The sequence below is a fragment of the Oncorhynchus tshawytscha genome, linkage group LG25, assembly GCF_018296145.1.
Source record: "Oncorhynchus tshawytscha isolate Ot180627B linkage group LG25, Otsh_v2.0, whole genome shotgun sequence".
NCBI lineage: Eukaryota > Metazoa > Chordata > Actinopteri > Salmoniformes > Salmonidae > Oncorhynchus > Oncorhynchus tshawytscha.
Window position 1 is genome coordinate 36,190,278 of NC_056453.1, and position 16,058 is coordinate 36,206,335.

General features: G+C 43.1%; 1 protein-coding gene across 1 annotated transcript in view; it reads right to left on the reverse strand.

Moving 5' to 3' along the window:
• Positions 1-15,531, reverse strand: part of LOC112229175 (alpha-N-acetylgalactosaminide alpha-2,6-sialyltransferase 1) — a 28,274-nt gene extending 12,743 nt beyond the window's left edge. The window contains exons 1-4 of the mRNA XM_024395026.2: positions 15,294-15,531; positions 13,557-13,917; positions 13,163-13,328; positions 7,481-7,640 (exon numbers count right to left, since the gene is read on the reverse strand). Coding sequence (XP_024250794.2) covers positions 7,481-7,640; positions 13,163-13,328; positions 13,557-13,917; positions 15,294-15,469 — 863 coding nt within the window. The 5' untranslated portion in view covers positions 15,470-15,531. The remainder of the gene's footprint in view (positions 1-7,480; positions 7,641-13,162; positions 13,329-13,556; positions 13,918-15,293) is intronic.
• Positions 15,532-16,058: the final 527 nt, after the last annotated feature.

A 16,058-nucleotide genomic window follows, 5' to 3' on the forward strand; every position in this document is an offset into this window, starting at 1 on the left:
GGCATCCTCAACTGACGGGATGAGGTCAATTCCTTCCAGGATACCCGGGCCAGCTTGATTAGAAAGGCCTGCTCGCAGAAGTGTTTTAGGGAGCGTTTGACAGTGATGAGGGGTGGTCGTTTGACCGCGGACCCATAACGGATGCAGGCAATGAGGCAGTGATTGCTGATATAGTAGGTTGGTCAGGATAATATCTATGAGGGTGCCCATGTTTATGGATTTAGGGTTTACCTGGTGGGTTCCTTGATGATTTGTGTGAGATTGAGGGCATCTAGATAGATTGTAGGACGGCCGGGGTGTTAAGCATATCCCAGTTTAGGTCACCTAACAGAACGAACTCTGAAGATAGATGGGGACAATCAATTCACATATGGTGTCCAGGGCACAGCTGGGAGCTGAGGGGGATCTATAACCGGCGGAAACAGTGAGAGACTTATTTCTGGAGAGATTCATTTTTAAAATTAGAAGCTCGAACTGTTTGGGGATAGACCTGGAAAGTGTGACAGAACTTTGCAGGCTATCTCTGCAGTAGATTGCAACTCCACCCCCTTTGGCAGTTCTATCTTGACGGAAAATGTTGTAGTTGGGGATGGAAATCTCTGAATTTTTGGTGGCCTTCCTAAGCCAGGATTCAGACACGGCAAGTACATCAGGGTTGGCAGAGTGTGCTAAAGCAGTGAGTAAAACAAACTTAGGGAGGAGGCTTCTGATGTAACATGCACGAAACCAAGGCTTTTACGGTTACAGTCAACAAATGAGAGTGCCTGGGGACACACAGGGCCTGGGTTAACCTCCACATCACCCAAGGAACAGAGGAGGAGTAGGAGGGTATGGCTAAAGTCTATCAACACTGGCCATGTAGTGCGTTAGGGACAGAGAATAAATGGAGCAGATTTATGGGCGTGGAAGAATAGATTCAGGGCATAATGTACAGACAGGGGTCGGTATGGTAGGGTGTGGGTACAGTGGAGGTAAACCTAAGCATTGAGTGATGATAAGAGAGAATGCATCTCTGGAGGTACTAGTTATGCTAGATGAGGTCACCCCATGTGTGGGAGGTGGGACAAAGGAGGTATCCGAGGCATGTTGAGTGGGGCTAGGGGCTCCGCAGTAAAATAAAACAATGATAACTACCCTTAACAACAGTATACAAGGCATATTGACATTAGAGAGAGACATAAAGCGAGGCATAAAGCAATCACACGTGTTGATTGGGAGAGCTAGCTAAGACAATGGGTAAGACAGCAACAGCTGATCAGCTAAGACAACAACAACAACAACAACCGGTAAAATGGTGATGATTGGGCAGAGAGGGTCAGTTAACTACACACAGGGCCTGAGTTCGAGGCTGGTGCCGACAGATAAACAGAACAAACTAAATGGAGTTCCGTGATTAATGAACAGTCCAGCAGGCATCAGCTATGTATCCAGGTGATCTTAGGGTCCAGTGAACAGCAATAGATGAAACAGGGAAGTTGTTACCACGCTGGTAAGCGGGAGACATGGCGTTCATGAAGATAGCAGGCCGGGGCTAGCAGGAGCGTCTTCATCGACGTCCGACAAAGGCCGGTTGAGGGCACATCAGATGGAATTACGTCGGCAGGCCAGTCGCGGTGTAGCTGCGGGGCTCCGTGTTGACAAAGGGTCCAGGGCCAATTGGAAAAAGAGGTAATGTAGCAGGAGTAATATTGTTTGATAGCCGGAAGATGCGTCTGGCTCCAGGCTAACTGGTGCTAGCTTCGGGACAAGGCTACCGAGTGGCTCCACTATGGCCACTCGGTAGCGGCTAGATAGTATCGATGATCCGATGACAAGGTCTAGAGCTTACGGCAGGAATCCGGCGACGTAGTGGCTTCTAGTCGTGTTAGTGAAGAGTCCGGCAGGCATCAGCTGTGTAGCCGAGTGGGGTCCACTGAGCAGGCCAGGAGATGGGCCTGGTTCAAAGGCTAGCTTCGGGGCTGGGCCACTCGGTAGCAGCTAGCTAGCTGCAAGGATCCGGAATAATGGTCCAGTAATGGAGTAGTCTGGGGTAATGGTGGAGAAAAGCAGTCCTGAAATACTCAGGATTGATGTCGCGCTGTGCAGACTGGCGGGTATTATCCAGGGTAAAAACGGATGGTGTCTGAGCTAGAGGTAAAAGCCGCTAGCAGTGGCTAACAATGACTAAATAGCTAGTAGCTAATTAGCTGGTTAGCATCTGATGGCTAGCTTCCGATGGAGGTTCTAGCTATAAGGTCTAAAAAAAAGTGGATCTGTATCGCAATGGGTGAGACGGGTTGCCGGAAGGTATATTTCATTTCAAAATGGAAAAAGAGATTGAAATATATTGAAATATATACAAAAAATATGAAAAAAATACAACATTTACATGGGACAACAACAAACACGTCTGCAGAGAAGATTGTTCTTCTGGAAGGTTCTCCCATCTCAAGAGAAGAACTCTAAAGCTCTGTCAGAGTGATCATTGGCACGGCGGCCAGCTCTAGGAAGAGTCTTGGTGGTTCCGTACTTCTTCCATTTAAGAAAGATGGAGGCCACTGTGTTCTTGTGGGACCTTCGATGCTGGAGAAAGTTTTTGGTACCCTTCCCCAGATCTGTGCCTCGACCAAATCCTGTGTCGGAGCTCTACGGACAATTCCTTCAACCTCTTGGTACTTGGTATTTGCTCTGACATACTGTGGGACGTTATATAGACAAGTGTGTGCCGTTCCAAATCATGTCCAATCAATTGAATTTACCACAGGTGGACTCCAATCAAGTTGTAGAAACATCTCAAGGATGATCAAAGGAAACAGGATGCACCTGAGATCAATTTCAAGTCTCATAGTAAAGAGTCTGAATACTTATGTAAACAAAACCTGTTTTCGCTACGTCATTATGGAGCATCACGTGTAATTCTGTTTACGTCTCTGTTAGTGAGCATTTAGCCTTTGCCAAGATAATCCATCCACCTGACATGTGTGGCATATCAAGTAGCTGATTAAACAGCATAATCATTACACAGGTGCACCATGTTCTGGGGACAATAAAAGGAGACTTTAAAATGTGCAGTTTTGTCACACAACGCAATGCCTCAGATGTCTCAAGTTGTGAGGTAGCATGCAATTGTTATGCTGACTTCAGAAATGTCCTCCAGAGCTGTTGCCAGAGAATTCTGTTTATTTATTGTCCATAAACCGCCTCAAACATTGTTTTGAAGAGTTTGGCAGTACATCCAACTGGCGGTACATCCAACTGGACAAACCACGTGAAACCACGCCAGCCCAAGACCTCCACATCCGGCTTCTTGCAGGATGTGGACCAGTCTCTTGATGAGACCAGACCTGCAGGACCGTCCACCCGGACAGCTGATGAAACTGTGGGTTTGCACAACCGAAGAACTTCAACACAAACCATCAGAAACCGTCTCAGCGAAGCTCCTCTCCATGCTCTTCGACCTCCTCAGGGTCTTCACTTCTTTTTTTTACGGTTTTGCACTGTAACCGACTTCAGAGAAACGCTCACCTTTGATAGCCACTGGCACGCTGGAGAAGTGTATTGCATTTTATCTATGGAAATTTGAATGCACAGAGAAACCTTGAAGAGATCCAGAAGCCCATTGTCATGGCCGATTGCCAGTGCCTTAAATAGTTTAATTCACTGGACAGAGATAGCTAATTGAAACACAAATTGACATTTATAGTAGCTGGCTAGGCTAGTCAAACTAACATTGGCTAGCTTTCAATACATTTGCTAAATGGTCAACGAAGTTACTGTACCTCTTCATACGATCAAGACAGTTCGTACCCCAACTATTTATTTTGTAGGGACACTGTACCCCTGGCAGTTGAGCAAATTTGCAGACATGAATGTTGAAATATACTTTTTATGAGGAAATGTGCGAGAATTGAAGGTGCCAATAAACGATATCGTCATAAGAATCTTTTACGGTCATATATAAAATATCTACCCCACCCTCGACGGGGATCGATCAACCTCACGTTTTTTCTGCGTGAGCCCACCACCTATAACCCCTGCAAAGTCAGACCAGGTGAGCCAGAAAGGAACACTACTGTGTGGTTGGGGTTTATTTATTCTTAATACATCGTGTCAGACTACAGTACATACAGAAATGAGGTGTCTCTCTCAATTTCACTGTGTGAGTTGAATAAATCCCATTCCATGGAACCACACCTTAAGACAATATTGTACAACAAATATTTGATGTTGAAAAAGTCTGCGACACACTGGAGGAGCCAATTAGGATGCCAAAGAGTTTGTCACAAACTGTACTGCAGAGATCATACATGTACATTGACTATCCTGTTGGTGTTATAATAATTCACCCTGCTTGGACTAAAACCTTACGGGGACAAACACATCCAGTACAGAGCTGGCCAAGCTTTTCCTGGATAGGTCAAAGGTAATTGTTCAATTCCATGGCAACGGAATTACGCTGAGACTGATTTTTCAGTTTAAAATGTACAATGCCTTCAGAAAATATTCATACCCCTTGACTTATTTCACATTTTGTTGTGTCACAGCATGATTTCAAAATGGATTCAATTGATTTTCTTCTCAACCATTTACACACTATACCCCATAATGACAATGTGAAAACATGAAAATTAAATGCAGAAATATCTCATTTACATAAGTATTCACACCCCTGAGTCAATACTTTGTAGAAGTACCTTTGGCAGCGATTACAGCTGTGAGTCTTTCTGGCTAAGTCTCAAAGAGCTTTCCACACCTGGATTGTGAAACATTTGCCCATTATTCTTTTCTAAATTCTTCAAGCTCTGTCAGATTGGTTGTTGATCATCACTGTCTTCTAGGACAGTAAACAACTCCAGTGTAGATTTGGACTTGTGTTTTAGGTTATTGTCCTGCTGAAAGGTGAATTCATCTCCCAGTATCTGGGGTAAAGCAGACTGAATCAGGTTTTCCTCTAGGATTTTGCCTGTGCTTAGCTTCCGTCTCTTTTTTTTTATCCTGAAAAACTCCCAAGTCGTTATTGATTACAAGCATACCAATAACATGATGCAGCCACCACTACGCTTTAAAATATGGAGAGTGGTACTCAGTAATGTGTTGTATTGGATTTTCCCCCAGCATAACACTTTGTATTTAGGACAAAGAGTTAATTGCTTTGCAACATCTTTTGCAGTATTATTTTAGTGGCTTGTTGTAAACAGGATGCATGTTTTGGAATATTTTTTATTCTGTACAGGCTTAATTATTTTTACTCTGTCAATTATGTTATTTTTGTGGAGTAACTACAATGTTGTTGATCCATACTTAGTTTTCTCCTATCACAGCCATTAAACAAGTCACCATTGGTCTCATGGTGAAATCCCTGAGGATTTTCATTCCTCCTCAGCAACTGAGTTAGGAAGGACACCTGTATCTGTGTAGTGACTGGGTGTATAGATACACCATCCAAAGTGTAATTAATGAGTTCACCATTTTCAAAGGGATATTCAATGTCTGCTCCCAATAGGTGCCCTTCTTTGCGAGGCATTGGAAAACCTACCTTGTTTTTGTGGATAAATCTGTGTTTGAAATTCACTGCTCGACTGAGGGGACCTTACATATTATACTGTATGTGTGGGGTACAGAGATGAGATAGTCATTTAAAAAATCATGTTGACAACTAGTATTGCACACAGAGTGAGTCGATGCAACTTATGTGACTTGTTAAGCACATTTTTAATCCTGAACTTCTTTAGGCTTGCCATAACAAAGGGGTTGAATTACTTATTGACTCAAGACATTCCAGCTTTTCATTTTTTATTAATTTGTAAACATTTATAAAACATAAGGATAAACATTATGGAGTATTGTATGTACTGTAAAAAAATCCATTTTAAATTCAGGCCGTAACACAACAAAATGTGAAACATTTCAATGTCAGGATCGGCAGGGGGAGTGGGCAGGTTTTGTACCTTGGGCGGAGTACGCACAGAATTCCCTCCATCATTCCTCTACTAACCTCAGTCCTTTCCAGTGCGTGATGGGATATCAGCAGGCCCTGGCACCTTGGCATCCAAGCCAGACCGAGGCTCCTGCGGTGGACGAGTGGTTTCGGTGTGCACAAGGAGCAGGCCGACCGCCACCGCAGTGAAGCGCCTGTCTTCTCCCCAGGCTACCGGGCCTGGCTCTCCACCCGGAACCTGCCCCTCAGCCTGCCCTGCCAGAAGCTGAGCCTGTGGTTTGTGGGGCCGTTTAAAGTCCTGAGGAGGGTTAATGAGGTAACGTACCGTTTACAACTCCCTGTTGATTACCGCATGAACCTGACCTTTCATGTGTCTCTCCTCAGGCCAGTGGTGCCTGGTCCCCTCGCTGAGGCTGGACCCAGTGACGCCCCGCCTCCTCCTCTGGACATCGAGGGAGGTCCGGCGTACTCTGTCTGAGAGGTCCTAGATTCGAGGCGGGGGGGGCGTCTCCGCTCCTCTGGGTTACGTCCCAGAGGAGCGGTGCTGGGTTTCTGCGGTGGACATCTTGGACGCTTCGCTGACCAGGGATTTTCACCAGGGAGGGTCCACGTCACCAGCTTTCTAGGCTTCACTGAACGGGATTCATTATCATCAACCCCAGACTGTCTTGTCTGATTACACACACCTTGTTCCCATTTCCCCTATTAGTAAGTCATATATTTGCCCCCTGTTCCCTCTGTCTTTGTGGGTTATTGTTCCCATGTCCGTTGGTGGTGTGAGCACCTATGCGTTGGTGCAGCTGTTATGCTGCGTGCTGCATATATTATTACGGGTATGGTCCCGTGTCGGTCACCGAGGTTTACCCTCGCTCTTCTGTTTGGGTACAGCCCAGTGTTTTTGTATACATGTTTGTTTTGGGTGTATTAAAACAAACTTATTGTGTATTCCTGCGCCTGTCTCCAAATCCTTTATACCAGCGTGACAGTCAAGGAATGTGAATACTTTCTGAAGGCACAAACAAAAACCATTGATTTCAAAGTTGAACAAACTATTCAACTCTATGCACAAGGAATGCTTTTAACAATTTCAAATGAACATTTGAAGAAAAACACATTTACACGAAGAACTGTGCAGATACAACTTTTGGTAACAGAATAAAACTGAGGGAGATTTTGCACAGTTTTTGCAGTAAATTATTCTTTATTTATTTACTGTGTAAATTGGTCAAAGCAGTCATTGTGCATAGAGTTGTATGGTTTGTTAAACTTTGAAATCAATAGCTTTTTTTTTTGGCATACATTTTAAAGTGAAAAATCGGACACTCATAATTCCATTACCATGGAATTGACCACAGGTTAAACTCATAGGAATCTGTCTCACACATTCCGGAACCAGAACCAAATATAGGTTCCAGCTGAAACATTGAAAAATCGACTTTGGTCTCTATGGGACTCCCAGCCTTAATAAAGGTTCAATAAAATTGCCTGATCATTGTGATGCACAGATGCATGCAGTCATAGGAATATGCACAGGCGCACGCACACAAACACACACACACTGACCGGAACACGTAGTCATGGGCATCGATCTCCTTCCCCATCCGAGAGCCATTGAGTATTCCTCCGTTGGCCACCACAGCACAGCGAATACACTTGAGGTTCCCCCGCGGCAGGAGCAGGGCCTCTCTTGGCTTGGGGATCAGGTCCACCACTGCCTTGATCTCTGTAACCAACCACACACAGTATGTTTTACTTGTCTGTGTCTTTGGGATTCCATAAAGCAAGCATCACTTGACTTGGCACCAGTCAATGGTAGAAGTATCAGGAAGTACTGTACTACTACACATTGTAACCACACAAAAACAGGCCAAGTAGACCTTTTTTTAAAATATATTTTCGCAGTGGACTTCCTTCAGGAGATTCTAATTTTCTAATTGGTTTTGCTAATTCCTCAGTCCTCTCCTCGCAAACTTTTTAAAAATGGTAATGACGGTCATCCAATATGCTGTAATAGAAATAATGCTCCAAATAAATCAATCACCCCCATCTTAAATGGTATCGACCGCCACTGTAATACACAAATAATCCCCCCCAAACAAGAAAAATAATTGAAGAAATCAATAAATTAAGAAATATCAGAACGATAAATTTCAATGTCTGAATTCAGAATATAAATGTGTGGTGTATATTGACAGTATGGACAATATATAAGTAGGAAAAAGGTATGGACAGCAATAGATACATAGGAATCAGCTATGTACAGAATTGTATTTATTTAAATGTATTTATTTAACCTTTATTTAACCAGGAAAGGCTCATTGAGATTTTAAATCTCTTTTCAAGAGCGTCCTGGCCAAGATAGGCAGCACCAAGTCATTAGTAAAAACTAGTAATCTAGTAAAAACCATAGAATTCACAAGAGTATAACAACATCATAAAACAGCACATTAAAAACATTGACAGGTCCGGGAATCAGCCTCAAAATACTTCATCAGTGATTTAAAAACACCAATTGGGACAAGGACTTCCAGTTTAAAAGTATTTTGTAAGGTGTTCCAAGACGATGGCTCAGAGTACATAAAAGCCCTTTTCCCAAATTCAGTTCAGACATTTGGAACAGTTAACAGGATAAAGTCCTGCGAACAAAGCAAGTACCCACCACATTTCTGAACAATAAAAATGCCCAGATAAAATGGTAGTAAACCCAAGAATACAGTATGTACAGCAGTAGTTATGTAGGGTGAGCTATGTCCAGAATACAGTATGTACAGCAGTAGTTATGTAGGGTGAGCTATGTCCAGAATACAGTATTTTTCAGCAGTAGTTATGTAGGGTGAGCTATGTCCAGAATACAGTATGTACAGCAGTAGTTATGTAGGGTGAGCTATGTCCAGAATACAGTATGTACAGCAGTAGTTATGTAGGGTGAGCTATGTCCAGAATACAGTATGTACAGCAGTAGTTATGTAGGGTGAGCTATGTCCAGAATACAGTATGTACAGCAGTAGTTATGTAGGGTGAGCTATGTCCAGAATACAGTATGTACAGCAGTAGTTATGTAGGGTGAGCTATGTCCAGAATACAGTATGTACAGCAGTAGTTATGTAGGGTGAGCTATGTCCAGAATACAGTATGTACAGCAGTAGTTATGTAGGGTGAGCTATGTCCAGAATACAGTATGCACATATAAAGTGTGTAATCAAAAATCTTAATTTCTCAGAGATCAAATTACATTTCAACAGAATAATGCTGATCTTATCTGTTTCTAACTACATAAATCATTTAAAAACAATAAACATTATACAAACATTTTTAGTGACCAGTGTTCAATGACTCAATGTACATAGGGTAGCAGTCTCTAAGGTTCAGGGTGGAGTAGCGGGTGATAGCCGGCTAGTGACTGTCATGGCTGGCTGAAGAACTGGACCAGGGTGCAGCATGGTAAGCGTACATTTCCTCTTTATTCAAAAAATGACGCCGACAAAATGAAGAACAAAAACCAAACCGTGAAGCTTTGGGCTCTGTGCCCTGAACGAAGACAAAGTTAACTTCCCACAAAACAGGTGGGGGGAAAGTATGGTTCTCAATCAGAGACAACGATAGACAGCTGCCTCTGATTGAGAACCACACCCGGCCAAACACATAGAAATAAAAAAATCGCAAGAACATAGAACATAGACTGCCCACCCAAATCACACCCTGACCAAACCGAAATAGAGACATAAAACGTTCTCTACGGTCAGGGCGTGACAGTATCCCCCCCTAAAGGTGCGGACTCCGGCCGCAAAACCTGAACCTATAGGGGAGGGTCTGGGTGGACATTTCTCCGCCTCTGGCGAGGGTCGTAACCCCGCTCCACCTCTGGCTCTGCCCACTTAGGTGGCGCCTCTAGAGCAGGGGCCCTCGCCGCCGACCCCAGAGCGGGGACCCTCTCCGCCGACCCCTGACTGGGGACCCTCGTAGTGGGCCCCGGACAGGAGGGAGACTCTGGCAGCTCCGGACAGGAGGGAGACTGGCAGCTCCGGACAGGAGGGAGACTCTGGCAGCTCCGGACAGGAGGGAGACTCTGGCAGCTCCGGACAGGAGGGAGACTCTGGCAGCTCCGGACAGGAGGGAGACTCTGGCAGCTCCGGACAGGAGGGAGACTCTGGCAGCTCCGGAAAGGAGGGAGACTCTGGCAGCTCCGGACAGGAGGGAGACTCTGGCAGCTCCAGACAGGAGGCAGGCACAGGACTCACCGGGCTAGGGAGACATCCAGGAGGCCTCTTCCTTGGCCGAGGCACCGGATACACTGGGCCGTGGAGGCGCACGGGTGGTCTCGAGCGCAGAGCTGGCCCCACCCGTTCTGGCTGGATGCCAGCTTCCACCCGGAAAATGCGGGACGCTGGCACCGAGCACACCGGCCTGTGAATGCTCCGCCTCGACACCGTGAGCATCACCCCATAGCAAGGAGCCTGACCAGTCCCATGGTCTCCACGGTAAGCACAGGGAGTTGGCTCAGGTCTGCTTTCTGACTCTGCCACACTCCCTGTGTGCCCCCCCCCAAAAATTGGGGGCTGCCTCTCGCGCTTCCTTGCTAGCCGTGTTCCCACATACCGCTGGTTCCTTTCTTCGGCTGCCTCTGCTCTCCACCTATTCCCATGGAAGGCGATCCCTTCCCGCCAGGATCTCCTCCCATGTGTAGACTCCCTTGCCGTCCAGAACGTCCTCCCATGTCCAGGAGTCCACCTTACCATGCTGCTTCGTCCGTTGATGGTGGGAAGTTCTGTCACGGCTGGCTGAAGGACTGGACCAAGGTACAGCATGGTAAGCGTACATTTCCTCTTTATTCAAAAAATGATATCCAACATACTAGGCCGAACACAAAAACCAACATAGAAAAACAAACATAGACTGCCCACCCCAACTCACGCCCTGACCATACTAAAACAAACAATAAAATAACAAAACTATGGTCAGAACATGACAATGGTGCTATAGAGAACCATTAACAAAAAGCTTCTATATAGCACCATAAAGGGTTCCACTATGGTTTCAACCATGGACTGTAAAAGAAAATGGAGCCATTGATGACATCACTCCATTGTTTCCTATGTGAAGTCTGTGGCACATTTGTAGATCAGGAAGTGTGAAGTGTCGTTTCAGCGTGTTGCCATCTTGCTTCATGGATGAGTTTTTGGAAACATTTCATGCGCAGTTTGAGCTACTCTAGGAAGTGACTTTGCAGGCTAGCACAGTGTTTCATTAGCTTATTGAGTATCTCAAGTTGAAAGCCATTAGCAACGAAATGATCGTTATAACTTCTTCTGTGTGTGATTTAAAAATAACCATCTCAAGGACATGGTGTAATAGAAGTAATTATCGGTACCATGATTGTCCTCAAAACATGTTTTATTTATACAATGATTGACCACGAAGTTTGCTATTTTCTCATTCACTATAATGGGGGATCCGGTTTTCTGAAAACAATGCCGGCACTAGACACAGGAACTTGAAATCCTCAATGAGCGGGGACAGTTGTTCTCCCCTGGTTACAACCATTTTTGGTTCTTTATAGAACCTTTTGAATAACTTTTTTTTAATGATTGTAATTAGCTGTATTACATTGTTAAAATTCCATAGGTGTTACTATTGTGCTAATTCCCAAGTTGAATCCGGTGTATATCTCTGGAACAGCTGGGGGTCCCTGAGGAGAGAATTGAGTACCACTGATTTTAGTAACCTAAGGTAGCAGCCATAAAAGAAACGCCTGAAGCTAGATCTTTTACAGACTGGTCTTGATAGGAGGAAAAACAACTGTCGGGGGAGGTTCTCTTCTGCACTGTTCAACCAATCCAGTAAATGTGGAGGAGGAGTTAAGAAGGAGCGTCACCTTGTTAACGTCCAAAAGCCCAAGTCTGGTCACAGGCTCTCTTTCCATTTTTGCTGAAAACCCGGAACATCAGGTTGTTGGGGATTTGTAAGAGGCTACTGATTTAGTAAACAGTTCTCAATTGACACAAGGCCTTATGTGAGTCTTTCAATAGATACTGCTATTGGGCCTAATTATATTTAGGATACATTGACATAACAGAACAAATTAGATCAACTGGGATGACACTCTCGCTTGTCACGCTATCGAAAAAGAGCAAACCACGCCCCAAAATATTTGAATGAGTGGGCGCACCTACATTTGAATTATCACTAAAAGATTAAATAACCCTTTTCTGAATTGTAAAGAACCACTGAAGGGCTCGAAGGGTTCTTTGAGTCATTATGGTTCCACATAGAACCAACGAATTGACACTCTCCTCAATCACTTATCACTGAGGAGAGAATGGAGGAGTTGAACAGAGGACAGTCTTTTGGCCAAATGAGAGTCTCCCAATAAGCCTCCATTTGCGAATGATTGATTCATTGTTCTCATTGACATTTCCTTTAAATCCTGTCTTTTTTAAGTTTGAAAGTGCAGCTAAGAGGGAAGTTTGCCATGTAGCTGTGGTCTAACGTTGTAAATTGCTGACTTAATTTTGAGATCATTTAAAAAAAAAATGTAATATTGAGAAGTAAAATGACTGTTTGGTTAGTGCTTCCCTCAACCATGCACCAGAATCTGTGTTTTGTTTTGCTTGATTAAATCATTGCGTTACCTTTGTCCTCCTTTTTGACCAGTCTCAAAATAAAACCTTAGTAATTCAATTTGCATTGACTCTTGTGAAGTTGATGCATGTCTGGGAATTCATTATTCTGCCACTCAAACCCAAACTAAGAACCCGTTTGTAATGTGTGTTTGTTCCTAATGCTCTTGTTTAAACCTGGGGTAGCTGAGTATGGCAGTGAGACACCAATTCCACTTGCTTTCTCACTTCTCTTGTTGTTTCTTGATTTATGCCATGTTCCTGATATTGCACACCCTTAGCCAATGTAGACCCGCCCTCTTTAATCGTGTGTTACTGTGTACTAAAGGATGAAAGTTTGTAATTGTGTCAAAAGTCTACATGGCTGAAGAGGGAGTTGTCCATACGAGCTGCGCTGCCTGCCAAGGATTTTTAAAATTGTTTTAATTTAACCTTTATTTAACTAGGCAAGTCAGTTAAGAACAAATTCTTATTTACAATGACGGACTACCACGGCCAAACCCGGACGACGCGGGTCAATTGTGCGCTGCCCTATGGGACTCCCAATCACGGCCGGTTGTGATACAGCCTGGATAGCCATACTCCTGGACACACACACACGTGCGTGCGCATGCTCACACTCACACACCTGTGTAGTTTGTGTATTCCATGAAGCCAAAGGGGTTATTGAAGTGAGCTAGCCTGTTCCACTCTGGCACGTTGAGTAGTTCACCGTGGAGGTACAACTGGACGTCTGGTATAAAGGCCTGCTGGAAGCCTGGGTCCTTGGAGTTCCGCAGAGACTGGGGACAGGCCTGGCACACACACACATACACACACCACACACCACACACACACACACACACACACACACACACACACACACACACACACACACACACACACACACACACACACACACACACACACACACACACACACACACACACACACACACACACACACACACATAGAGTTTATTTGGGATGTTTGTTAATATTTGCAAATCCTTGACCAGTGACTGTCTAAAAACATAGGCTTACCGTCTGTCTCGTTTGCTTGTCCCGGATGTAAACATCCTCAAAATCCCAGTCGGGATATTGCTCGAAGTCCTTTTTTTGCAGGGGGAGCATAGGGGTCTCCTTGTGTGCAGACCTGGGTCCACCTGTTAATCCATTTGTCTGTTTTACGGTCTGCTTTAAAGTTGTTGGGTCAGTCGTCACGGAATTACTTTTTTCTTTGGTTGTGATTGCTGTGAAGTTACCAGCTGCAGTTTTCCTAGTTATATTAATATTTAAGTCCACATTGGAGGCATAGTGGAAGTTTTTCAACCATGCGGGCAAGCTCCACCTTTTAGATGTGTCATAGACAGCCACAATGTTTCCATCACCGTAGAAACGGATCCTGGACCCAAGAATGAAAGAAATACACAATGTGTGTTAATGGATTATTTAAATATGTCCTTAATAACTTTTGATTGATTGATTTGAGAGTGGTAAAAAGTCTATACTTCATGAATGTGCCAAAAACATCTGTTGTATTTTTACTATAGGAGATGCCGTCCCATAGGAAGTAGCTGTAGTTTTAGAAAATGGCTGAATAAAAAAAGAATAGATGACATCATAGGGGGTTTTCTGATCTTTTTTTAATACATAACATCTTGTTCTTTTTTCTCTCACTTATACAGACACCTATACATCCAGCACCATACCAGTGTCTGTATAAGTGTGGGGGAAAAAACAAGGATGATCTGCATTTTAAAAAAAGATAAGAAAACCCCATATGATGTCATCTATGATTTTTAATATTATGTCAAGAAGTGGTGAAGCCAATTTCAACAAGTTACAGACTAAGAGGTAAAGCCTAACTTCCACTGAAGTGTAATTTTCACTTAGTTATGCATTGATAAAAACACATTTTTGACTTAAGTGGAATCTAGGATTTGACCCTATAGGATCCAGACACACAATAATTACAAACAAAAAAACAGCACTTCAGTGTTCTTTTATTTGTTTAAAAAATATATATTTTCAGATAAAAAACAATTTCCCTTCCGCTTCACAATTCCACCACTTTTCAATAATCAGAGCTTTTGGAGCATTTTGATTAAAAGTCATTATTATCCGTTTCCATAAAAACATTACACCACTGTCTTTATTACTATGTAAGTAAGTATAAATGTAATAACAGTGTAACAAGTATTGTAATTAATCATTTTAAAACTAAGTACATGGTAAGGTTAGGGTTACTGCAATTAGCTTACGGTGCAATCCCTTAAAACAAAAATATTGCAGTTAGAGTGCAATATAACTGCATATTGCTCAAAATATGCATCCAAAATAACCCTTTATTTTATACAGTCATTTTGCAGTTTGACTGTAGTTACAGTGAATTAGAACTACAAGGCAGTTATTCTGCAATTACCTTGTCCAGAATTCCACAGTCCACTGCAAGCCACTGAACTTTTACTGCAGTTTCAAAACGGCAATCTTTTTTTGTATGGGATTACAGTGTAAAACGGAATAGTGTGTGAATAACTACATGTAATTACACTGTAATAACTGCACTGTAATGTAAATTGTTTTCTTAACTTGTATTTGGGTCAAATACCTGCAATGGGCAACAAATACAACAATTGCAACAAGAAAAAATATATTTTGGAGTTTCAGTTTTTTATTCTTGTTGTGAATGTTCCCCACAGTTAAAAAAAAAAATACTAACGTCCTTTGACTAACTCAACAAGTCAAATATATTGCCATTTGTTGGTGCAGAATACATACCCGATGCTGTCTTCAGAGATGTGTCCATACAGAAGCACATAGATCAGTGCGCACATGACAACCACCAGCGCCAAGGGCATAACTCTCCGTAGTCGGGCTGTCATTTCCAAGAGAGAGAAAGAGGATCTACCTAGGTACACTAAAAACGGACTATAGCAATATATTGAAAGAAGCATTTGGTCGTGGTGGGATGCGCTGAACTGTTTTGTGCTGATCTGTTTTGCCTCTCTCTTGCCCTCTTGGCCACTTGCCAGGTTTCACGTGTGCGGCGGTCATGGGCCATGGTACGTAACGACGCATCAAGTGGCCAGAAAATAGGTTGGTTGAAAACCTTTGTAATTTTACCTCTCAAACACTACTGTACTTCCGAACCCCAAGATCTGTTCTATAATTAAGCTTAAAGTCATCTTTTTAATCGTTAATAATAATGTTGCGCAGTATTTGAAAAGTTTATGGCTTTCAAAAGCAAAACAAAACACATTACAAAAAGCTAAGCACAATATAATTAATACAGGCCCGGCAGACGGTTTGATTGGGATTAGGCTACTGTGTGACTAATTAACTAATAAACAGTGGTGGAAAAAGTACCCAATTGTCATACTTGAGTAAAAGTAAAGATACCTTAATAGAAAATGACTCAAGTAAAAGTGAAAGTCACCCAGTAAAATACAACTTGAGTAAAAGTATTTGGTTTTAAATATACTTAAGTATCAAAATTAAATATAATTCCTAAAATATACTTAAGTATCAAAAGTACAAGTATAA